This window comes from Mustela erminea, chromosome 10 (genome assembly GCF_009829155.1).
Source record: "Mustela erminea isolate mMusErm1 chromosome 10, mMusErm1.Pri, whole genome shotgun sequence".
In the NCBI taxonomy this organism is placed as follows: domain Eukaryota; kingdom Metazoa; phylum Chordata; class Mammalia; order Carnivora; family Mustelidae; genus Mustela; species Mustela erminea.
Window position 1 is genome coordinate 6,667,211 of NC_045623.1, and position 26,797 is coordinate 6,694,007.

Here is a 26,797-nt window from a genome sequence, read left to right on the forward strand (position 1 = left end):
TAAGGCCCAGCATGTTGGCTTCTCTCTTTCTCCAATCTTAACACTTCTCTGCATTCCTTGAACCCACTCTCTAGGGTGCATTAACTTAGTGAGGTTCTTTCTAAGCTGAATCAGGGTACCTGGCTGGCTCAGTCCATTGAGCATGTCTCCTGACCTTAGCGTTATGAGTTTGAGTCCCACATTGGATATAAAGATTATTTAAAAATAAAATATTTAAAACAAAAGAAAGGGCACCTGGGTGGCTCAGTTGGTTAAGTGTCTGCCTTCAGCTCAGGTCATGATCCCAGGGTGCTGGGATCCAGCCCTGTATCAGGCTCTCTGCACAGTGGGGAGTCTGTTTCTCCCTCTCTCTGCCTGCCACTCCCCAGACTGTGTTCTCTCTGTCAAATAAATAAATAAATCATTAAAAAGAAAAGAGAAAAAGAGGGGTGCCTGGGTGGTTGAGTCAATTAAGCCTCCAACTCTTTGATTTCCACTCAGGTCATGATCTCAGGGTCCTGAGATGGAGCCCACATGGGGCTCCTTGCTGGGTGTGGAGACTGCTTAAGATTCTCTCTCTCCCTCTCCCTCTGCCCTTCCCCCGTCCAGGGCTTGGGTGCCTGCTTTCTCTCTCTCAAATAAATAAGTAATGAAAAAGAAAAAAAATTATTTCAGGCTTATGATTGCTCAAAGTTTAGGATTGCCCCTGCCTTTTGTTGTTCATCTAACAACTTTTTGGATGTCTGAAGACACCAGGGAAAACAAAACCAGTAAGCTTGGGCACTGTGGTTTGGGGAGCATAGATGTCATTTTTTCCCTTTCCTTTCCTTTTCTTTTTTTCTTTTTTCTTTTTTCTTTTTTTTTTTTTTAAAGTGAGAGCATACTTCTCTGGGAGCATTCCTTTCCCCAGGCCGTAAGGACAGAGAAACACTGCAGAGGCTCTGGGAATGGCTGGACCTAAAGGCAGCCGTGATGTGGCAAAGAGTCACCTCATCTAGGCTAGGAAACACAGACTGTGCTAACTCAGAGCTCCAGAAAGGCAGAAAAAAGCCCTTTTAGGGCTTTCTCCCCTACTCCCTCCCCACAGACTTCAAGATCCAAGTGAAAAAATTTGCCAGCATGGGTGGGGCCTCAACAGGCCGAATCACTGTGACTATGTTGAGACTGCCCAAGAAAGCTGGCTTCAGACTATCACTAGGCAAACACCGCAGCTGGTTTTGCTCGCATTTTCAGCAATGTGCTACAGACGACATTATTAGAAAATGTGCAGATAGGAGAAGGCAGTGGAGGCCCCCTCTACACCTGGCAGTCACACACCCCCACCCCTCCATGGATTTTGTGTAGGATCTGCCATTTTGATTGTATCTATAAAACCAAACTGTAGATGTTCCACCAATGTAACCTCTCCTTCTCTGAATGGTCCTTTCATTTCCCAAGAATCTTGAGACTCCCTGGAGTCATCCTGGCTGCTACTTTCTATCTGCACAACTTTACACAAGTTATTTGAGTCTTGGTCTCCTCACAGGCCTAATGGATATAATAATACCCATCTCATCAGTTAGAAAAATGAACTGAAAAACAGCTGAAATAAAATATGTTAAGCATCTAAAAGGGTGTTCAGTATGTAATAAATACTGCATAAATATTATTTATTATTATCAGCTAGTACTATGATCTTAATAAGTCTGGTCAAATATTAGAAAAGGTCTTTTACTTTACATTTATAATTTTATCATCCCAGTTTAGGGGTAAAATTGTCTTCTTTTAAACTCATCATTAAAGGGGCGCCTGGGTGGCTTAGTGGGTTAGAGCCTCTGCCTTCAGCTCAGGTCATGATCCCAGGGTCCTGGGATCAAGCCCCGCATCGGGCTCTCTGCTCCGCAGGGAGCCTGCTTCCTCCCCTCTCTCTCTCTACCTGCCTCTCTGCCTACTTGTGATCTCTCTCTCTCTGTCAAATTAAAAAAAAAAAATTTTTTTTTAACTCATCATTAAAAACAAACATGTTTTTCTTGACTTCTCAATTTCCTATCCTAACCAGTCAGTTAATACACTAGTAGCCTCCCTAGAACCATTCAATTTACCACGAATACATCCAGTGACTACTGAGTGGAGGCTGGCGGAAACACAAATTCACTAGAATCGGCTGGAGGAAAATAGGGTTGGGAAAATCCAAATCCAAGTCCAACAAGTTTAGTTTAGTTGATGAGCATTTATTGAGCCCTTACTGCATATTGATATTACACTAAATGCTAGAAACTAGAAAAGCACGAACAAGTGGTGTTTTCTGCCCTTCAAGAGCTTATAGTCAGGGTCATATTTTGAGACTGGAGAATCAGGGAAGGCACCCTAAAAAAAAAAAAAAAAAAAAGGAAATGGTACTTGAGCTGAAACTTGAAGGATGAGTAGGCTGGCTGGTAGGGAAGAGGAGAGGAAGGGTATTCTAGGCAAAGGGAACCACCAGAACAAAACCTCAGAAGGATAAAATAGCTTCAAATTACAGTTCAGAATTAATGGAGCAAAAAGCATGTGATGGAAAACATTGGGAAATAAAGAAGATTCACAGTTTACTTAGAGAAGATGGGTACCACACTTCACCCAGCTAAGTAGGAGGAGCTAATGTTTCCAGTCCTCTCGCCACCACACTTTTACCAGGGGAGCTCCCCAGCCTAGAAAGTACTCACTCTTTTAGGTCACAAAAATAAGGAGTTTTTTTAAGGCCCACATTAGGTGACATTGGTTAAGTTCCTTTGTTACTCTTTGAGCCTTTATTTCCTCGCTTTTAAATCGGGATGGTAGTTCTATTTTTTCGTAGGGCTATGGTGAGCATTACACAGGGTAGAAATTGCCTGGCATATGCTAGCTGGTTTTATCCACGTGCTGCTGTGGTCTCACTCATCCCAGATATGCTGGGGGCGGGGCACGGGGGGCAGTTTGCGAGGACCCACAAGAAAGCACATGGCAAGGAGCCTATAAGCGAAAATAATTCTGACTCAATAGCCTGTCCAGGGTTTATGATTATAGTACATAAAGTCTATGGCACTAAAACAGTCATAATTTCTATGAGCCCTGGCAACCTCCTTTCTCACACAAAAAAGTGTGTGGTCACCTTGTTTTTATTTATTTATTACTTGACACATGGGGGAGAAATATGAAATATCCATTACTGGTCTTTTCTCTGTGTTCTCTCTTGGTTGCTGTCAGTGGTTTCTAGCCCTGAGAAGGGAGGACCAATCCTCGATCTTAGACCAGGCTGTGGAGAGGAAGGACTTGGAAGGCCACACCTGAGAAGTCAGTGAACTTCTGCCTGAGGACCAACTCAGCCTGTTCATTTCCCTCTGCCCTCCACCTCTGGCCACTCATTCTTTTTTTTTTTTTTTTTTTTTTTAAAGATTTATTTATTTGTCAGAGAGAGAGTGAGAGGTAGAGAGAGAGCACAAGCAGCGGGGGAGTGGCAGGCAGAGGGAGAAGCAGGCTCCCTGCTAAGCAAGGAGACTGATGTGGTGCTGGATCCCAGGACACTGGGATCATGACCTGAGCTGGAGGCAGATGCTAACTGATCCGGCTGAGCCATCCAGGGGTCTCTGGCCATTCATTCTATCAGGGGGAAGTGACTCCCTCATTTCTCTGTTACAAATTACCTCTTGACCAAAAGGAACAGGTCTGCAGACTGTCTTTCAGAGAGCACCCCACACTGCACTGAGGAGCACTGCAGCTCAGCTCACCCATTCTGCATGGCAGCAGATGCAAAAGGTGAAAAAAAAGAGGAGGGGTTGTTAGCACCCCTCTTCCCACCATCAGCACCACACAGCTGTTCAGAGGTTTAGTCTTCAAAACCACTTAATACTCTTGCAAGCTCTCTGCATCTTAAAAAAAAAGGGGGGGGGGGAACACACAACAGTATCCATGACAACTGAGAAAAAAAAAAAGTAGGCTGTTTAATTCTCAGCCATGGTTTATATATGGAGCCTGTTTTTTGTCCACAGGACTATCTGGTAGAATGTACATTAGGTCCATGTGAAACATTTCTATTCACAAATTAAGAGTAAGACCATGTCAACACTGCTTTATTGATCTTTTTTTGGACATGGGATTTCATTCTTTTACATCAAAAGCTATGAATCGAAGAATGAAAGAAAGCCACATATCTGAGGGCGTATTTACACACTGCTCATGTGTGTGGCCTGATTCGTGGGCAACGCCCAGGGGGCACCAAAGAGCCGTTTCTTTTTTTAGCACACTGGGATGTAAGAAATCCGGGGTACACTTTCCAGGCCATATAAATCCCAGTAGACGGGTTCTATTGTGCAGACTTCCTGGGATCAATCCAGGGCGCAGGGAGGTAGGGACTTGAATTACATTATCAGTAATTTGGTTCTTGGCCAAATCTAAGGATAAACCTATCAAGACACTGAGTACTTCAAGAGTCCAATCAGAAGTTTCAAGCAACAAGGCCAGATTCTTTTTGAGAAACAAATGGTTGTGGCTGAGGCCACTTTATACTGCAGACAGTACCCAGATCTTTATACTTTATACTGCAGACAGTACCCAGATCTCTACAGCCACCGAGAATATAATGCTTAGGTCACCTGGGCCCACTGTGGTCCAGTTACAGATTCTCAGGGTGCCATTTAAACTCGATAATTTGGGCACCTGGGTGGCTTAGTCTGTTAAGCGTCCAACTCTTGATTTCAGCTCAGGTCATGAGACCAAGCCCTGCGTTGGGCTCTATGCTGGGCATGGAGCCTGCTTAAGATTTTTCTCCCTTCCTCTGTGTGCCCCCGCCCAAACAACAACAACAAGACTCCCTAATTTATTCAAGAAGTAAACCAGGGGTAAAAATGGAAAGACAAAATCATTGGTACAGGCAATTGTCCATGAACCAGAGTGCTCAGCATATATACATTTATTGGGATAAAAACTCTTAAAAGAGACATCATTATGGAAGAATTCCCACAGTCCAAACTAAGCCATGAGTCATATTTTTGTGAGACATCACTATCCCTTGGTACTCCTTCTAATCAACATAACAATTATCCATTCACATGACTTACCTTTTCAAAGTCTCGAAGAGCCTGGGTCTGCACCTGAGGGGGGTTTTCAAATGCTCTCAAGGAAGGCTGCTGCCCAAAGAGGGTCTTTTCACCACTTCTCCAGACCTGTGATTGCACTGGAGGGCCTCGATCTTTAGTGTCACTAAGAAAAGCTACCAGTAAAAGAGAACAACAAAAACATTTTCTATAACAGTAGCACTATGATCATTCTAGGTGGCACAATCCAGCAGAATTCCTCTGGAGGAATTCCTCAGCAGAATACAGACCAATTCTGGGCCACATGGAAACAGTTTGCATAAAGTAGCCTGTTGTTGATCATATTAATAATGTTGGGGTCTGTGATCAAAGCAGCAAGACTGATACAAAGGGAAGGTCAAGCAAAGCTTTATTTCACGCCAGCACCGAGAATCAAACCAACCATTCAGGGCTGCCTCTCACAGAGAGTGCGACCCCTCCCAGCCTTACAGACTAACTTTTATAGGGCAAAGGCCATGTGGTTGAGCCTGGCCAAACACAGGTGGCCAATGAGATTGTAACACACAGAGAAAGTTGCATAGTCATGCTAGGTCACATGCAGGTGGCCAATTGAATTACAATTTACCCTATAGTAGCTGTTTGAACTAGCCTATCACTCTGGTCAGAATTAGCGCCCAAAAGGTGGGGTTTACATTCTTCGGTGGTTAGGAAGATAGTAGGTGCGCTTTACTGATTGGATGCCTCCACCTGGCCTGACTTGTCCTTGCATCTGGGCTCTGTTATCTCCGCCTGGCCTGACACATCCTGGTATCTGGGCACTTTTATCAGGGACTGGTCGGCCATATTGTACTGGTTTCCCAGACTTGTTTTTAAGTAAGTTCCTCTGGAGGGGGCAGGGTCAATCTAAGTTCACTGCATAAACAACAAAATGGCTGTTCTACTGAGATGGGGTCACTCCGGCTAAGTAGACCCTTACAAATAATGGTCCCCAAAGGTATACCTGGGTGGCTCAGTTGGTTAAGCATCTGCCTTCAGCTCAGGTCAAGATCCCAGAGTCCCAGTGTCGAGCCCCACGAGCCCCACATCCCCCACATCAGGCTCCTTGCTGAAGGAGACTGCTTCTCCCTCTGCCTCTGCCTGCGAATCCCCCTGCTTGTGCACTCGCTCTCTCGGTCAAAGAAACAAGATCTAAAAAATAATAATAATAATGGTCCTCAGTGAAATGCACTGGCTTATGTCTGTGCTCCTCTGTGATTTGATCCTCTTGCTACTCCACCAAGAAGTAGAATCTCTTTCTCTAGTCTTCGGAGACATCCGAGTGAGGTGGGCTTAGGGTTGTAGATTCAGGTAGAAGATGTAGAAAAATACATATTTTCTTGGTTGACAGAAGGAATCAATGACCCATTATTACTATGCATTTTTTTTTAAGTCAGAAAAAATGACAGCCATTGCAATCCAGTGAGCTCCATAGCCAGCACCAGTGTAAGAGCAAAAGGGGCTCTGGGTCAGTGTGCCTCACGAAGGAAAAATTAACTCGACATGTGCTTATGAACAAAGGAGCCAAGAAGCAACATGTCATCATATACTTTTTCTATCCTTTCCTTATTTTTCTTTCTCTTTTTTCTTTCCTTCCTTCCTTGTACATTCTGGTCTCCTTTGTCAAAACTTAATTGACCATATACGCATGGGCACCAGAAGCAAAGGCACCAAGAGCAAAAATAAACAAGTGGGGCTACATCAAACTAAAAAGCTTCTGCTCACAAAGGAAACCATTAAGAATGAAAAGGCAAGCCACGGGATGGAGCAAACATCCTTCCCTCCCTCCCTCCTTTTCTTTGGGCAAACTTGCCAGAATGAGCACAAGAAGTCTCCAGATAGCGCAATCAACTCAGACTTTTTTCTCTGCTAAGAAAGAAAAAGAGGAGGAAGACAGAAAGAATCAGCAAGATGATAGTAAGGAGAAAAATGCAGAAGATAAAATATGATGAAGAAAATAATCATGAGAAATAAGATGATGCTACTATAGCTTTTTTTTCCTTGTCTAAACGTATTTAACTCCCCATTACGCCACTGATTTTAAAGAAAAAAAATGTTGAAATGTAAGGCCATATAATTTGTTGTTAAGCTGCACGTTGTACAGTGTCTTCATCTGTGTAAAATTAACACAGTATCAGGCATGCCTTAATGGTATTTTCAGAAGCCACAAAACTTGCCTGGTGGAAGAGAGAGGTTTAAATTAGAACAGAAATTTAAAGCAGGTTTTATTGGTGCACAGAGCAAATTAGTTATGGATAGAGGTGGTATTTTTTTCGATATTCAGCTGTCTTTGATTCAGCTTGTACAAATAACTGTTGTTCTGTTAATTGTATACTACTCTGTGATTATAAATTAATAATAATTACAGTAATGTTGCACCTGTTTTGTTGATATTTATTTCTAAGTTAATGTAAATGCTTGACTAAAGAGAAATTGGAAAGAATTATTTCTCCCACATCTAGATGAAATTAAACGGGCTGTTGAATGGAAGATGATTTGATGAAACAGAACAATACACTATAGTTAAATTAGTGGGATGTGATAGAAGATAAGATCCTTTGAAACTTGTTTATGAATCCTGACCACTTGCAAATTGTGGGGATTTAGGCAAATCTCTCTTTTTCAAAAAAGATTGTATTTATTTATTTGACATTGAGATGGACAGACAGAGAGAGCGAGAGAGACCAGGAGTAGGGAGGGGAAAGCAGGCTCCCCACTGAGCAGCGGAAGGGGTGGGGTGCTCCATCCCAGGACCCCACCCCCCATCATGACCTGAGCGGAAGGCAGAGATTTAACAGACTGAGCCACTCAGGTGCCCCAAGGCAAATCTCTTAATTTGGTTGAGCCTCACTGCCTAGTAAAAATGAGAATAACAATACTGACCTCCCAGAGCTTCTATATGAATTAATGGAAATAAAAATTAAAGTACTCAACCTAATATCTTGCCTGTAGTACATATCATCTCTACCCTTCTTCCATTTTTGCCCTAGTACTTTGATTTTTACCTCAAAATGGAGGATCTTGAAGTTCAGAATAAGTGTGGTAGACCCTTGGAATTTGGAGACTTAACATACACAATTATAAATGCTAATTTAAAGTGACTGAAATCCTTAACACATTCAAATTAAAACCTTTTTTCATGTTGTGCATATGAACCATCTGTGCTCAAGGCTGGTATGAAAAAGGCAAATCACTCAGCAAAGTAACTAGAACCCTTAAGTGATTAAAAGTTTTTGTGAAAAATGCTCCCCAAAGGAGAACTATCTTCACCTTGGTTTCATAATTCAGGTAGATCCCTGGCTAATGTTAGTTCAGTAATGATACAATAGTATTATAGCTACAATATTAATAACAATAATAATTACTGGGTGCTTTATTCTTCAATAAACTGTACTAAGAGCATCTCTCACTTAATTTCACTTATGAGGCTGACACTATTATTGTACCCATTTTAATGGTATATGAGTAGAAATTTCGTTTTGGTGGCAGAGTCTATTTTAATCCTTTTACAAGTGACTTTAACCTTGCAATTACAGAATCATTAAAAGCATGAAGAGTTCACATAGTATTTCAATTATGATTTACTGCACTATGCTGGAAAGGTGGGGAGTTATATGTTACAGTGATACATGCAAGTCTGGAAATTCACAGACTGTCTGAGAATATTGCCATAATGACTTTAAAGGGGTCATAATTTAAGGGAATTATGATCAGCAAGCACTCAAGAATTTATCAAGGTAAGGCCCATGGCCTCCTTACCTGCCGCATGACTTGTTCTAGGTACCATCTCCCCTTCATCCTCTGCAAAATAATCTCTGTGGAAAGAAACATATTGTTAATTAACGAGATACCACCCCACATGGTCCCCCATCCCTGTGCAGCAAGACACCATGTTCTGTTTTTTTTTTTTTTTTCTCCACTTTTTTTACTCATTAAGCTCCTACTATGTATCAAGGGCAGTGTTAAGTGTGGGAGATACAAAGACAAACACCACAAGAAGGGTCCCCATCCTCAATAAGGACATATAAAGATAACCATGAACAAACAATGCCATCATGAGGGAACAGCAAAGACCCCGAATCAGGGAGGAAATTCATCCGTTAGAAGAACAGAAAACCACTGTTGCCAACCAACCATGCAGGACCTTGTGAGACGGGGTGAGGAGACTGAGTTTTATGTGGAGGGCAGTGGGAAACTACTGAAGGATTTTAAATGGGGGAGTGTAGTAAATGACCAGATTAGATGTTAAATAGATGATTCCAGCTGCTGAGTGAGACAGTGTGGAGGGGAATACAAGTGGATGGGAAAAGCAAGAAGTTGTGATGGTTTTACCTAAGAGAAAAGACAGAGGAGATGGAGATAAGCAAGAAAGTTCAAGATATGTGTAGGAAGTAGAACTGACTCAGAAAGCTTGGAAACCAGATAAAGTCTATTAATGGTAACGTTAAAAATACCACAGTTCAGTAGCAAGAGGTATGTTTGCCCAGCACAGTGAAAGTCACCGTCCCTAGCACAGAAGGGAAAAAATTTTCAAAATATATTCAACAAATACTTGTCAAGCATCTACTATGTTTTTAGGCATTGTTTTAAGCACCGCAAATACAGCAGTGAATAAAACTGACAGAAATGCCTACACACATGGAACTTAACAGAAAGGGGAAACAAGTAAGTAAACAAGGTCTATAAAAAATTGAAGTAGGGGGCGCCTGGGTGGCTCAGTGGGTTAAGCCGCTGCTTTCGGCTCAGGTCATGATCTCAGGGTCCTGGGATCGAGTCCCGCATCGGGCTCTCTGCTCAGCAGGGAGCCTGCTTCCTCCTCTCTCTCTCTCTCTGCCTGCCTCTCTGCCTACTTGTGATGTCTCTCTGTCAAATAAATAAATAAAATCTTTAAAAAAAAAAAATTGAAGTAGGGAATGGGGAGAGGGAGTGCTGGAGGTATGGGGAGGAGGAAGGGACTGCAGTTTTCAGTAGGCTACCATTTCTCTGAGAAGCAAGAGGGTAATCATGAGGGTATTTGGGAAAGAGTCTTCTAAGCAGAGAACATCAAACACAAAGGCTCACAGGAGGGAGCATACAGAGTGTTTGGGATCAGAAAGGAGGCCAGTCTGCTGGGCAGTGAGGGTGAGCACATGGTGAGGAAGTCGTAGGAGGTAAGGTCAAGGAAGTAATGGGAAGGCTGGGCAAGGGTCAGATGGCACAAGGCCTTTCAGGCTGCTGAGAAGCATTGGGCCACTGGAATCTTGTGAGTCAAAAAGAGGGTTGAACTGAGTGATGAATGTTTTAAAAGGACCGGCTCCTGTTTTGACAACAGACTATCTGGGCGGGGAAGGCGACACAGAGAGCAGACAGCAAGAATCCTACAGAGAGATGCTTTCAACATTTAGTTTATTCCTGAAACACTTGGTTACACCCGGTTTATTGTTCCAAAAAGGGTTCTGTAGTCAGAGGTTTAGAAGGCTTCTCTTTTTAAAAACCAGAACCCATTCACAGGGAAGGGGAAGAGAGACTGGCATCTGTTTAGAAATTGTTGTTCTTCCTTCTGGGCCGCAGGGCTGGATGCTGGCATGAATCTTCACTTTGTTAAGTTCCAGATGGACACCAGAGTAGCAGACAAGGCACATTGGACTACACACACCACCTGGTGGTTTTTTATTATTCAAAAGCAGATCACCAGCCTGTGGTTCTTCCAGGTCATCTGCCTCTCTCCCTCCTCTACTTCCCATTAAAAACTTTCCCGGGGAGTAGAGCAATTAAAGAGAGGAAGGTAGCACTCACGAATCCTCCTCTGTTGAGCTAAAGTAGGGGAAGGATGTTGAAGCTATCAGCCAGACCAGTGTATTGAAAGATTTGTGGTGAGAAGACTTACACTTAGCTGCTGCTATTCAGCTATTGGATGGATTCCCTTAGACTCAGCCTGTATAGACTTGGGTAGGTGACTGTGCATCTGCCATCAGCAACATGGGCCACTCCTTAGGCCAAATTCAGCCCAGCCAACATGAATTTTTTTTTTTTTTTTTTTTTTTTTTTGGTTGGCACAAGGCTGACCCACTTCTGACTTCTCTTAGAAAATGAATGGGTCGGGGCACCAGGGTGGCTCAGTGGGTTAAAGCCTCTGCTTTCGGCTCAGGTCATGATCCCAGGGTCCTGGGATGGAGCCCCACATCAGGCTCTCTGCTCGGCGGGAAGCCTGCTTCCTCCTCTCTCTCTGCCTGCTTCTCTGCCTACTTGTGATCTCAGTCTGTCAAATAAATTTAAAAAAAAAAAAGAAAGAAAGAAAAGAAAGAAAATGAATGGGTCTAGCACCACTGGGCCTGCCTTTCCGCCTAGGGGGATAACCTGCCTCCTTTCAACAGAACAAACACGTGATCTCCAGTTCATCACAGTCCCTGTCCTCCTCATCTTTGTAGTCCCAGCTCACACACTCACTTATGATACCCACCTGACTCCATGTAGGTCTCTGAGGCTGTTACCCTGGTACAGATCCAGGGCAGACAGAATTTCATTTCTGTTTTAATGCATAGTCTTGAGAACAGATAAGGAATACGTGGTATATATACACAACAGAATATTATGCAGCCATACAATGATGAGATCATGCCATTTGAGACAACAGGGATGGACCCAGAGGATATTGTGTTAAATGAAATAAGACAGACTGGGAAAGACAAATACCACATGATTGCACTCACATGTGCAACCTAAAAAAAATAAACAAAAAACAAAAAAAAAACACCAAATGAATAGAGAAACAAAATGCAGAGTCAGACCTATAAATACAGAGAACAAACTGATGGTGGCCAGAGGGGAGGGAGGAGGGTTGGGCAAAATGGGTGATAAGGAGTGGCACACCCAGGCTTCCTGATACAGAAGGAATAAGTCAGGGGGAGAGAAGGTACAGCATAGGGAATGTCATGGATGACATTATAGCAGTGATGTGTGGTGACAGACAGTAGCTACACTTGCAATGAACACAGCATAATACCTACACTTGTGGAGTCACTGTTGTATACCTGAAGTTAACATAACTTTGTGTGTCAACCATACTCAAATAAAAGAAAAAAAAAAACCCACAGTCTTGAGTAACCTAATTGCTTCAGCATGCAATTCACTAATCTATGATGATAAACTACTAAAACTGGTTCATAAATCACTTTTACCTCTTCAGCTTCAGTTTCCTCAAATGTTTGTAAAAGAAGTACATGGATTTTTCTAAGGTCCCTCTCAGTAACTGTGCCATTCTACTCCAACAAACACTTAACCATAAAACTCATTGTGATACCTTCCAAGGATCCAGGGAACTTTCCAGACATGACCTCATTCAATCCTCTTTGCTCTGAAGATTCTATGGTATAGATCCAGAGCCGGTTACAACACAGGGTACACACACCCCATGAGATACTTCATCTTGTAAGCCCACCCACACCCATGCTGAGCCAGCTGTCTTCCCACTAGGAATCAATAAATGGAAGGATAGAGAGGTCACTTTGGATGGGTACCAAGTCAATGGACATACTTACACAGTCTCGGGAGATTTTTCAAAAATCACTTTAACTCTATTAACAGCTCAAGTTCCCTCTCTTATTGCCCAAGAGTGGGCTCATCATCTGCTCCAAAAGGTTGAGAAGGAATTTGATGCTCCCCCAGGGAAGGGGCTCATAGTGAAGAAACACAGGGTATATGTCTAGGGGATTGTAATTCGCAACAATGTCTGATAAACCAAAGTGCAAAGAGAATTGAGGTATCTGAGAGACATATTCCAAGCTAGGGCCTACAGACACACACATACACACACACACACACACACACACACACGCACATGGCCTTGTGAAGCAGTAATATAGGTTGGTAAATTCTTCCATATTATCCAAGACCAGAAAACACTCGTACGACCTTGTCCTAGTTTCTGAAACTGAAGTGTTTGTAGATTTATTTTTTAATATCAGTCCATGAATGACTCATGCTCCGCTAGCATATGGTTCACCAGGGCAGGCAACAGCTCTCCCGCTAGATGTACATATATAATCTTTCTCGCAAGACACTTTTACCTTAAAATGCTGCTTTTCCTGTATAAATGAACTATACCTCAAGGGGCCTTATTATTCGTTTTCTCTTGGCCTCATCAGTCTGTCGGTACTGATACCACTTCCACTAAAGTTACACTTACTAAATTTTGCCAAACCACTCTCTGGCCTAATTTGAGGAACCAAGCGTTTTCCAAGTACAATCCACACACAAGCTGCTTGCCTACTTACTGCTGCATGAGATCTTGCCCACGATTTCTTGATTTGCTGATAAGTAGCTAAGAAGATATTGGACTCAAACAACACATCGACATTCAATATCCCATATTATTAGCTTTTCCTACAGTTTTCCAGGGTGATTAGGTTGAGACTAATCAGAAAATAATTGACTTCCCCAGAGCCATCTGCTACACTCTGATACTCTGCTGCTGTCAGACTGTGCTCTGATGATTTTTTTCCAGTAACTTCCTAACTTTAGTAGTTCCAAATATGTCAGGAATATCCAAGCATTCAATTTTGCTTTGCTTGAAAATGGCTACACTGATGTAGCTCTTTTCCAAAATGTATGCAGCTCAGTGGTGCCACTTGTCTCTTTTCTCCTAACATTGTGGAGAGGGTAGAAACCCCCTTCCTGACCAAAGGGCAACACCACGATGGCGCCTTCAGAGAGACAGTTTCTACAAAGCAGCCATTGGCCTTCTTCTGCAAAATGCACATTTGGTGTTACTGTCTTATATTTTGGTCTATTTAATTTGTAGACTGAGAAGAGCAAGGGATCGTGTTATCAGACCATGTTATTCACGAGCAATGGCAAGGTGGTAACCACACAACTTTATATTACAAACGGGTTGTGCAACAAGTCTGAACAGTTATGAGCTGGTGGCATCCCAGGACCGAAGTCATCCCAAATTATTTTTTTAAAAAGATTTAATTTATTCATTTGGCACAGAGACAGAGTACAAGCAAGGGAAGTGACAAGCAGAGGCAGAGGGAAAGAGAGAAGCAGGCTCCCCACTGTGCAGGGAGTCAGACGTGGGGCTCCATCCCAGGACCCTGAGATCATGACTTGAGAGGAGGACAGGTGCTTAACTGACTGAGCCACTCAGGTACCCCACATCCCCAAATTATTTCTAGGGAGCTCAAGTCCGCCCAGTCCCCAGTACTTCCTTCTTCTTGGGCTCACCTATTAACAATTTTAACGGAGGGATATTTCTACCCATATGAGTGTCCAAACTCCCGAAGGGATGGTTATTTCCAAGTCCTCTCCCCAGGGCAATCAAATCTATCGAGGTTGTTGAAGGCCACACAGTCTGGGTCCCCTCCTTCACACCTACCACCACTCTTGCTGAAGATCTCTAAGCCTGTGGACAAAGGCCATCTCTTGGAGGCATTTTCTATCTTTCAGACTTCTTTTTATGTAGTTTTTTTGTTCATAAACAAAAACTCAGAAAGGGGAAAAACAATCTTCTATAGCAGTACTTAGAGCGAAAAACTGAGCCATGATTGACATTTTTAAGTTTTTTCATTCCTTTTCATAAACATTTATTGAAAAGTGACTTATATGGTAAGCCCTGAAAACATGAAGACGAAAAAGAAATATACTCCATCATGAAGGTGTTCAGAGTCTACTGGGGAAGGCAGCTAGCACTCAATGAGATAACCGTAAGAATAATGAGATTTAAAACAGAGATTTGGAGAGAGGACCGAATTCAAGAACTTTTAAAACTCAAAGTAAATAAATAAATAAAACAGATTTCAGAACATAAATGTGATAGCAGTTATTTTTGTCCATCTTAGTAAGCATAAACTGCCCCCATCACCCCCACCCTATCCCCTGGCAATGTTTGTACCTTTCCCTCTTCTCAAACCTTCCTTCTCTAAGTTCTAACCCTCAGGTAAGAGTATTAGGGGAAGTTAAGGGTGGTTCATTTGCGTGTCCTTCCTCAAACCCATTAGCTTTATCTAACTACTTAGAACCTCCAAAGATGATTTAAAATGTCAAGCAAGGAAGGATCAGGACGAAGCTTTGTACTATAGTAAAAATGCCTATAGATATGGACTAGAAGAGAATCTGCACAAGAGATAAGACTGGAGGTTTAGGGGGCACCTGGGTGGCTCAGTGGGTTAAAGCCTTTGCCTTCGGCTCAGGTCATGATCTCACGGTCCTGGGATCAAGCCCCCGCATGGGACTCTGCTCAGCGGGGAGCCTGCTTCCTCCTCTCTCTGCCTGCCTCTCTGCCTGCTTGTGATCTCTGTCTGTCAAATAAATAAATAAAATCTTTAAAAAAAAAAAAAAGACTGGAAGTTTAGGATGGTGGAAAATACACGTGAATCGCCCTTTTTTCTTTTTTTACTATTTTATACTAAAAGGTTAATTTTTTTTTAAAAACTAGGCTCCACACCTAGCATGGGGCTTAATGCAAGGCTTGAAATCATGACCCCAAGATCAATACCTGAACCGAGATCAAGATCACTTAACCAACTGAGCCACCCAAGCGCCCCTAAAGGTTAATTTTTATTTTTTAAAGAAGATAATTATTTTGATCCAATTTACACTGCCCTTCTAATGAAGCCCTCAATAAAAGATAAACAGTGTAAGAGATTAGGCTTGGTCTGTCCTCCTCAAACAGTGAGGATTATGTGGTGTGACAGGAAAATTGTTGAAAGTTTGCTTAGCATTAGACACTGAACCAAATTCACATTCCATTCTAATTCCTATATATATATATTTTTTAAATTTCATTTATTTATTTGAGAGAGAGAGAAAGATAGCAAGAGAAAGCATGATCGGGGGCTTGGGGTGGGGGGTTGGAGAGAGAGAAGCAGGATCCCACTAAGCAGCCCCATTGTGGGGCTTGATCCCAGGACCCTGGGATCATGACCTGAGTTGAAGGTAGGGGCTTAACCGACTGAGTCACCCAGGTGCCCCTAATTCCTATATTCTTAAAGCACATTTGACATAAGTAACTAAATTCTGGTTCAAATAAAAGCAATCTTTCTGATGTTCAGAGATCATTTTTTTAAATATTTTTTATTTGTATCCATATTCAACACTTGCAAATAGAAAAGGGTTGGAAAAAGAAGAACTATGGCCTACTTTCTCTAATGTGTGAAGCTTTGGCTCTGAGAACTTTTAAATGGTAGGGTTTCACAAGCAGAGGCGGCCTAGGAACAGAGACACCTACAGGCGACTGTCTCCGGACTGCCTGGGCCCCACTTCACAGTTCACATTCTCTTCCAGTGGAATTCTCCTCAGCACTAATCTCACATTAAATATCCTCTTTACTGTGGACAACCACCACCAGCCACCACCAATGCCGCCACAATTCATTAAGTGCCCGAGGCAGCATCTCATTCAGTCCTCACAAAATCCTGTCCAGTAGATCCTGTATCACAGATAAGAAAACAGGGGCCGTAAAGGATGAAGTGACTTGCCCAAGATCATACAGCTTGTTAGTGTCAAGCCTGAACTTGAAAATGCCACTTGACTCCAAACCTTTACTCTTTCCACCTACACCTTTACCAGAATCTTCCTCTGTATCTGGCTTGACTCCTGGGAATTGACCCCCTGAGAATCTGAAGGGCAAGGAAGGGTAGACAGTGATGCTGTGTCAAGACTGGATTTAGACTCAAATCCAGACACAGATACGTTCTTTGAGATGCCAACTCATCCCCGCTGGACATAGCTCACACTTGAGTATTCGAATACTGGTGTAATAGATGCCATGTGACAAATGAGTAAAATCCTAAAAGGGAAGTGCCTGGTATGACTTTTTTTTTTTAATAGGTTCTATCCTGAAAAGTGAGTCATCCATAATTTTACACTTCCCAACTCTACCCAAATCTCTCTAACTGTTCAAACCCTCCCTGAACCTCTTTGTTGCTAACCCTTGCCACCATCCTCATCAGATAAAGGGAAGAAACCAAAAGGCAGAGAAAGTGATGGGATAAACACAATCAAAACAAGACAGGCCAATAGTGAACAAACTATGAGACTTCTCCTCAGATCTTTTTCTCTCGCCAGCAGAGTCATTGAGTGTGTGGTCTACGTTCCACACGTTGCCAAATCCCACCCCCATTTGGCATCAGAACGGCAAAAACATATTTGAATGCAAATAGGGTAGAAGTCACAGATGCAGAGCACAAATACCAAGAGATTATAATTTTTTCTCATCTCAAGACCTATCATTATAACCTCTGCAAGCTAGGATACTTAATTGGCAAAGCCCCCTCAGAACAGACAGAGCCTCGCTCGTGAGGCCCCCTCTGCATGCTGACCAAGTGTGGGCTGACTTGGCACTGCTTCAGCAACATCCACTTTTCTCCAGTACATCCTGAAATTACACCCTTCACTCAACAGACTCTATTCACTGTGAGTGACCACAGCCAAATGGGAACTCTTGAGACAGTTTTCCATAGTGCTACTAAGTCCTCAACAGCAACAGGGAGCTACAGGCATCACTGTGCACCTGCAACAACTGATCCACATTTTATGACCTTTCTCACCCTTGTACTAAGTCTTTGGCCTAAAAGGAACAAACATTGTATTTCTTGCTCTTATCCATCAAGGCTCAGAGAAACCACTTCATGACATAAAAAGGTAAAGGAAATTCAAGTAATTTTTTCTCATCAGACACCCAAATAGCTAATAAATTCTCTTCCCTTGACCCCGAATCAGCCAAGACACTGATAGCACTCTTTCATAAGAGACGTGAAAAATGATCTGCTTCAAATTCAGTCACATCCACTGGGGGATGGCGTATGGTCTCTCCACCCACTTCTCAAACTTAGCTTGTGCTTTCAACTTTTGGCCCTGACGATGCATTCTGTAGTCCTCAGTCTTCATTAACAACCACTACTCACTAGGCACTATGGTATGCCAAGGCAGCTGGCACACAGTCCATCTTGGAGCCCTAGCCCAAGCACTGGGAGATAGATATTTTTTTTCCTGTTTCTATCTACCTTTTTATTCACATAATTCTTTGTTGTTTCCTATCTTTACCACATCTATTTTTAATGATTTAAAAAGAATGACATGCTCCTTCTAGAAAATTGTGGAAAGGAAAAAAAAGTATATAGAAAAGTAATAAAAAATGTTACTACTTAAAGACCACATCCATGAAGATATTTAATGTATTTACTTCCAGTTGTTCTTTAGTTCATATGCCCGTGAGAATTCTACAAAATAGAAATAATACTGCATGTGCAACTTTGTATCTTGATTTTATTTATATTATTGAACTCAAAGGTTTTGAGGAATGCATTTTTAGGGGAAGAGAGTGGAGGAGGCACATAAGAGGAGGAGGAGGAGAATTTCTTAATATTATATTTCTTAATATTAAAGATCTGTAGAATGTATCTAGAGTCTTCTTTTTCAGTATAGTTCCATGATGTATTTTAAAAAGAAGTTTAGGGATGCCTGGGTGGCTCAGTGGTTTGGGCTGCTGCCTTCGGCTCGGGTCATGATCTCAGGGTCCTGGGATCGAGCCCCGCATCGGGCTCTCTGCTCCGCAGGAAGCCTGCTTCCCTCTCTCTCTCTCTCTCTCTCTCTCTCTGCCTGCCTCTCTGCCTACTTGTGATCTCTGTCTGTCAAATAAATAAATAAAATCTTTAAAAAAAAATAAAAATAAAAATAAAAAGAAGTTTATATTAAAGCTTTATATTAAAGCTTATATTAAAAAAAGCTTATACCTTGTGCACTGTTGGTGGGAATATAATTGGTGTAGCCACTATGGATGAGAGTATGGAGGTTCCTTACGAAATTAAAAACAGAGCTACTAGGGTGCCTGGGTGGCTCAGTCAGTTAAGACTTCTACTCTTTTTTTTTTTTTTTTAAGATTTTATTTATTTATCAGAGAGAGGCGGGGGGAGAGAGCGAGGACAGGCAGAGAGGCAGGCAGAGGCAGAGGGAGAAGCAGGCTCCCCGCTGAGCAAGGAGCCCGATGTGGGACTCGATCCCAGGAGGCTGGGATCATGACCTGAGCCGAAGGCAGCTGCTTAACCAACTGAGCCACCCAGGCATCCCAAGACTTCTACTCTTGATCTCAGCTCAGGATCTCAGGGTCGTGAGTTCAGACCCCATGTTGAGCTCCATCCTGGATCACTACTTTTTTTAAGCTCTACTTAAAAAAAAAAAAAAAAAAAATACTAGAGCTACCAGGATTCCCACTACTGAGTAGTTACCTCAAGATAATTTGAAGAGATATATGCACCCCTGTGTTCATTGTAGCATTATTTACAATAGCCAAGATATGGAAGCAAATTAAGTATTCATCAATAGATGAGTGAGTAAAGAAGATGTGGCATATATACACAATGGATATTTCTCAGCTATAAAAAAAAAAAAAAAGAATGAAATCTTGCCATTCATGACAACATGGGTGGACCTAGAGCGTATTATGCTAAGGGAAATAAGTCAAGCAGAGAAAGACAAATATCATATGATTTCCTTTATAAGTGAAATCCAAAAAATAAAACAAACACACAAAACAAAACAGAAACAGACTCATATACCCAGAAAATATATATCCAGAAAACTCTCTGGTGGGTTACCAGAGGTAGGGAGGGGTTGAAGGTATGGGTGAAACAAATGAAGAGATTTAGGAAGCACAAAATTTACAAAATCTTATATAAAATAAATAAGTCATGGAGACATAAGGTACAGCATAAAAAATATAGTCAGTGATACAGAAATAATTCCATATGGTGACAGATGATAAGTAGACTTACCATGGGGATCATTTCATAATGTATAAAAATACTGAATCACTATGATGTATACCTGAAACTAACAGGATATTGTATGTCAATTTCACTTCAACCAAAGAAAATAAATTTTAAAAAAATAAAACAAAGATTATAGACTCCTAGAGGATAATAAAACTGACAGAGGGTTACCAAGGTTTAGGGGTTACTAAGGCAGTAAGAGACTCTGAAGTGGTGCTGAGAGTGATTGAAGGAGCTGCCCCCGAGATCCAGGCTCAGGAGGGAGATGGACAAAGAGCAGGTAGCCTGGAAGATAGAGGAACTGGAGTATGCAATAAGGTGAACTGAACATTCAGAAAGAATGAGAAGATGGGGGGACTTGACCTTGTGGTCAGGAAACATAAACTCAGAGTTAAGGATCCTAAGGGGAATTTGGACTGAGGATGAGCTGCAAAGCTGGCTTGCTGAGGGTGTATGGCAGTGGATTGGCAGAAAGGAATTGTGAAGCCCAGGCAGAATAGTAATATATATTCATGCCTAGTGACCCCTCTGGAATATCAGTCACTTGCAGGCAGAGCTTTTATATCATTCACTATTATATAGCTAGCATTTAAAAAGCCTAGATCATAATAGGAACTTGATGCATATAACTTAAACTACAAATAAATGCAATTTGAATCTATAGTGTCATCAAGCTTTGGCAACCTGCTGTGTCCATTCCATAATAGGGAGACACCTACCAAACAGATGTTCATATCAACCTTGTGGGGAGTGTTCTCTAGAAAGTTCGAAATTACGGATCTTCTAAGTGCTAGAAACAATGTTAGATGCTGAAGATTTAGAGACAACAAAAGTCCTTTCTTCCAATAAGCTTAGAGAATGGAGAATACCATGTAAACCAATTAACTAGCTGCAAGCAACAACAGGATAGACAGCAGAACACCCAGAATTAGGTTCCAAAAACAATTGCAAAAGGAGGTAATGCTGAAACTAATCTTTGAAGAGTAAAGCTATCCTAGCAAAGGCAAGGCTACATGTGTAGGTGGGAACAGCTGGTATAGGAAGGCCCGCATAATAATTTTAGCTCAGGAAGAGTAAAATGACACTCTACAACCAGCTCCTTAGGTGGTCTGGCAATAGTGCTGTTCCCATGGTGGCAATAACCTGGAAATCTCTAAGTAATACAGGAAGAAGCATTGTCAGACCAACTCAGTTCCAAGCTTTATTTGTTGTCACTTGATACACATAAATGTAAATTCCTTCCTGCTATAAAAACATATATTGACTGAGTTTTAAGGCACCATGTAAATGATATTGCCCATAATCCCACCACCAAATACAGCATCTATTTTCTTTTCTCCTCTCCTTGCAATAGATATCCCAATATGTATAGATAATTTTTAAAAATTGTTTTATTGATTTGAGGTTTCTTCTTTTTTTGAGGGGGGGAGGGTTAGGGAGAGAGGGAATTTTTTCTTAAAGATTTATTTATCTATTTTAGAGAGAGAGCATGTGCGTGGGGGAGAGAGACAGAGGGAGAGGCAGGATCTGCAAGCAGACTCCCCACTGAACACAGAGCCCCATGTGGGGCTCAATCTCAGGACCCTGAGATCATGACCCGAGCTGAAATCAAGAGCCAGACGCTTAACAAGCAGAGCCACCCAGGCTCCCCAGTATGCATAATTTTGATGTATTTTATATCCACTTTTACTTTATTACATTAAAATTTTCTGTCTATTACCATTTCAGGAAACATTTCAAGATTGTAACAGGTATTATTAGCAAGAGCAAAGCACTTTACTCCAGAGAGGAGTAGAAGCTGGGAATGTTGCTACTGATTCACCTAGGATACATCACTTTAGGTCACTGTACCTCTACTTCCCCTTCTACAGTATAGGGACTCAGGTCTTGAAAAAGATGATTAAATTGAACTGAAATATCCTCTATATATTTATGAGTTATACGAGTCTAAATGCTAAGCAATCTGCAACATATATTCAACAACTACAAATGTTTGATATAATTATTCTACTTCTGAACATCTATCATTCAAAAATAATCCTATGGAAGAAGATGCTTTATGTACCAAGACGTTTAACACTGATTATTTATAATAGTTAAAAACTGGAACCCTAAAGTCTTCATTATAAGGGAATGATGGAGTAAAGGTTTTTATTTCCACATATTCTACATCATAAATAACAATATTCCACATTATGACATGGAAAATAAATACATTTTTCCCCTGTGTAAAATGCTAGAAATTATTCAATTTTCTTTGTCAGTCAATGCTTTCTATATGTCAGCAGTTATTGCTTCTTCATACCCCTTCCATCTTGCCCATAATGAAGATACAAGTAGCTACTGTCCCTAGTTGGCATTGGAGAAGACAAAGGAGAAAGAAGTTTCTGGAGAGTGGAACAAACAGAGGAGGACTGGAGATAATGAGGCTCATTAAGGGAAAATGTATTGGAAACTATTAAAGTGCCATGAAAATACAATTGTGATGCTGATGATGCTGATGACAACAATGATGGTGAATAGTCTATGGATAATAAAGTGCTTCAGCCATGAGAAAAAAAATTCAGATCATGCTTGTCTTGCTGACCACAGAACTCAGAAGATGTTCTGAGACTAAGGAAAACAAGTCCTCAGTATGTCTGAATGTTTTTTTTTTTTTTTTTAAAGATTTTATTTATTTATTTGACAGAGAGAAATCACAAGTAGATGGAGAGGCAGGCAGAGAGAGAGAGAGGGAAGCAGGCTCCCTGCCGAGCAGAGAGCCCGATGCGGGACCCGATCCCAGGACCCTGAGATCATGACCTGAGCCGAAGGCAGCGGCTCAAACCACTGAGCCACCCAGGCGCCCCTGTCTGAATGTTTTTAAATAGAATTTGGATAGAACCACCTTGGGTCATCATGACATCTCTTTTATTCTGGACTTTCTTTTAACTTTAAATGCTATTTGGATTTTTGCCAGAGACAACTTGTGGAATGTTCTGGGCTTATTTTGGAATTTTATTTATAAAATAGGATCAACTTCAACAGGAGTAGTGTCCCAGGGCATCCACTGAACGGATGGATGCTCTACACAGCTTTGTATAAATTATCCCTGAGCTATTTGAAAGGAGAGGGCACAATGATGACAGTCACCCAACTTATCCTTTCAGAGACAAAACGACCCCTTCCTAGTCTTCCTGTATTTGAAATCCACCTTAGCATGTAAGCTGAAAGAACTACAGGGGTATCCGGTCTGATCTAGTATGCCAGAAATAAGCAAGTGGGGATGAAATCACTGATTGAGATAAATTCCTCAAGCCAAAAACCAAGTACAGGCCTATTTAAAAGTATCTCAGAGTTTCAAAGGCAGAGATTTTTCTTTCCCCAAATGCATAAAATTAATTGCCAAAGATGCTGAATGTTAAAAGAGAAATTCAAAGACCAAAGATGTTTCAGTAATAGGATTATGAGAAAGAGCATTTTCCTAATTTTAAAAAATGCTATATACAAAGCAGCAGCAGCACAGTGGGCAAAGGTACTGGAATCAACCAGGACTTCATGCTCCAATGCTTAATCAACCTCTCTGGCCTCAGTTGCCTCACCTGAAAAATAGAGAGAAATTTGAGATTTCTGGTTGTAACTATGCGGTAGTAAATGGGACTCTTTGCCAACTTACTATGAATTCAAAGAGAAATAAATGTCTTGCTTTCTGTACAGTTAAGGAGTGAGTGTAGAATTAAGCTAAGAGTTAATATAGAGCAGAATAAATGCAAATAAGCTATCAATGGGGATCATTTTAGTGCAATATAACCATGGTAAATGGGCTTCTTGTCCTACTTGAAGGCTGCACTTTATGTGGGGGAGAAGAAACAAAATCAAATTTTTGAATTTTGAGACTGAACCACTATTTTTCTTGGATGTTACTTCCCTTCTTCAAGTTTGCACAGCCACAGCAGGCAAATACAACCAATGCTTGCATTGTGTTAAATTAAATCACAAGGTTACATAAAACAAAATAAAATAGACTATTAAATTCCTTTCCTAACCTTTAATCTTATAGGTAGCTCTCACATAGTTCAAGTTCACTTTTCCTTGAGTTATTTGTTTAGGGAAGTTGACTAAGGTTCACAAATGATTTGCCCGACTTTTGCTCAGCTTTTCCATATCTACAAACAAGAGCATTTCCACCCAAAAGGGGAAGAGAATTAGTAATGACTTTTCCAGAAATTCGTGTGATAGACTGGATAATCGCCCTCCAAAGAAGTCCACATCCCTAATCTCTGAGACCTGTCAAAGTGCCACTTGACAAAGCAAAAGGGACTTTCAGATGGGATTAAGGATTGTGAGATAGCGGAATTATCCTAGATTATCCAGTTGGGCCCAAGGTAATTACAAGGGTCTTTGTAAGAGATATACCCAAGAATCAGAATTAGAAGAGGAGATGAAATAATGGGGCAGAGACTAGAGTGCCGCCATTGCTGGAAAGGGTCCAAGAATCAAGCAATATGGACAGCCCCTAAAGCCCGAAAAGGCAAGGACTAGATTCTTCCCTAGAGCCTCCAGGAGGAACACACTCCTGCAGACATCTTCACTTTAGCCTAGAAGACCAATTTCCAGACTTTTGACCTCCAGGACTTCAAGATAATAAATTTGTGTTTTTTTCTGTCACTAAATTCATGGTAATTTGTTTTAGCAGCAGAAAGAAACTAGTACAATCTAAGGAATCTGAAATACACACTCTTCAGGGCGTTGCTAGTCCAGAAACGGAATTGAAATATGTTCGCAACCTTTAGTGAGCTGCTAGCTCTGATAAGTGAATGCTAAAAATTCAGAGTTGTGGAAGCCGTTTGCCTGATAGATAAAAGACTTGCAAGGTGAGCAAAATTATCCTCGTCATTTCCATGAGCTTACTCCTTTGATAACTCTTACCTTATTCATGGCCATTAGCTTGATCAGTGACCAAACGAGCTTTTTTGTAAGGCCAGTGTATTCATAGGAAATTTGCTATTCCAGAACCAACGATGTTCTCCCCAAACGATTTAAACAAAGAGTCTTGGCAAAGGTCAGGACACATCATTGAGGAAAAACACTCCTGTTAACCTCTAGCAGGGCAGATGGTGCACAGTTAGCAGTAGGGGTATTCTGCTGTGAGAACTCAAATACTCAGCACCCTGTTCTTTGTGGATAGACTGAGCAAGATAAAGAGATTGGAGGCTCATGTAAAATACCTTTCAGACAGGAGGTTTCCAGAGCTGCCAAGAATGAAACTTGGGAGTAGAACCACAGTCTTCAACTTATTCATAAGCCTGAGTTATCAGGATAAGGAGGCAGCTCCAGAACCAACTCAGAAACTGAATCACCAGCCAAACTCAACCCCATTTTCTTCTCAGTATTTTTTTCTCAGTTGTGTGTGTTCCCAGGGCACATTATTTAATCACTGAAGTTCAATTTTTCTTGTCTTAAAAATTATGACTATAGGGCGCCTGGGTGGCTCAGTGGGTTAAAGCCGCTGCCTTCGGCTCAGGTCATGATCTCAGGGTCCTGGGATCAAGTCCCGCATCGGGCTCTCTGCTCAGCGGGGAGCCTGCTTCCTCCTCTCTCTCTGCCTGCCTCTCTGCCTGCTTGTGATCTCTGTCTGTCAAATAAATAAATAAATTAAAATCTTTATAAAAAAAAATTATGACTATAATAACATTTCCCTCGTCCCTCAAAGGGTTGTGAGGATTTGGTGACATGAAGTCTGCGAAGGGGTCAGCACACAAGTTAATGGATGCAAGCCTCATAAACAGTTGCTTTACACTTAATATTTACTCTTTGAATTTCTCAAGTTGTGCTTCTCCCCTGTGCTCTCACACATATGTCTGCTTTAGCCTCTCTTAGAATTATAGGCAATGAGAAAGTACAATGTTGGAAGGCAGAAGCCCAGTCTCATTCACTGCTTCACCCTTAGCATTTAGCACAGTGCTTTGCCTGTAGTGGGTTTTCACATTTAAAATAAATGGTTAGGAACTGATCTTAACTGTGCGTTAGGAAACATCTGAGACATCAGTTATGATATATGATTATAGGATTTTTCCATCTATGATCCACTAGGCGGTGAAGTAAATTGAGTTACACTAGCATTTTCTCTTTTTTGAAGAAAAGGAGCAGGGCAGAAAAGATCAGAGTACAAAACACAAAGTAAGGTGATACTCTTGTTTCATTTATACATGGGAGTATGCCTGGTTGTAATGTAAATACATTTCTCACTGTGAGTAATAGCAAAAAAACCCAAAAAAAAAAAAAAAAAAAAAAAAAAGAACATCCTGATTCTTCCACCTCACCAACATTTGGTATTTTCTGTCTTTTTCATTTCGGCTATTTGAGTAGGTATACAGTGTATGGCACTGTGGTTCTAATTTGCATTTCCCTGATGACTAGTGATGTGGAGCACTTTTTCACTATATCTCAGTCCATTGTCTATCCTCTTTATAACCACTTTAGAAAACTATTTGGCAGTATCTACTGAAGCTGAACATGCATTTCCTATTACTCAGAAATTTTACGTCTACGCATTTCCCCAACAGCAATATGTACATATGTTCACCAAAAGACATGCCCAAGAATGTTCATAGATAACAACCTATTTGTAATAGCTCCAAACCAGAAATTGCCCAAATGCTCATTAACAATTGACTGGATAAATAAATTTGATATATTTACACACAATAGAATCCCACACAGAAGCAAGGATGAATGGACTACAACTACACACAACAATATGGGAGAATCCCACAGGCATCAGATGGAATGAAAGAAGCCAGATATACAAGAGTACACAGTGGATAATTTCACTGACATAAGGGGTCAAAGCCAGGCAAAACTGATCTATGGTGTGAGAAATTAGGATAATGGTTATTCTTGGGTCACGAGGGCTTCGGGGTGCTGGTTATGTCCTCTTTTTGATATGAATGTCTAAAATATGGATATACTCAGTTTGTGACATTAATAGAACAATGAACATATTATTTGTGGTTTTCTAAATTATTT

The 26,797-nt window shown here is 41.3% G+C and overlaps 1 protein-coding gene across 9 annotated transcripts in view; it reads right to left on the reverse strand.

Moving 5' to 3' along the window:
* PDE4DIP (phosphodiesterase 4D interacting protein) overlaps window positions 1-26,797 on the reverse strand; it is a 217,967-nt gene that overhangs the window by 157,009 nt on the left and 34,161 nt on the right. For 8 of the 9 annotated variants that reach the window (XM_032361283.1, XM_032361304.1, XM_032361302.1 and 5 more), the window contains exons 2-3: window positions 8,802-8,857; window positions 5,031-5,182 (exon numbers count right to left, since the gene is read on the reverse strand). In XM_032361283.1, coding sequence (XP_032217174.1) covers window positions 5,031-5,182; window positions 8,802-8,857 — 208 coding nt within the window. Of the gene's footprint in view, window positions 1-5,030; window positions 5,183-8,801; window positions 8,858-26,797 lie in introns of those variants that run through there. The other variant, XM_032361296.1, reaches the window with a different exon arrangement.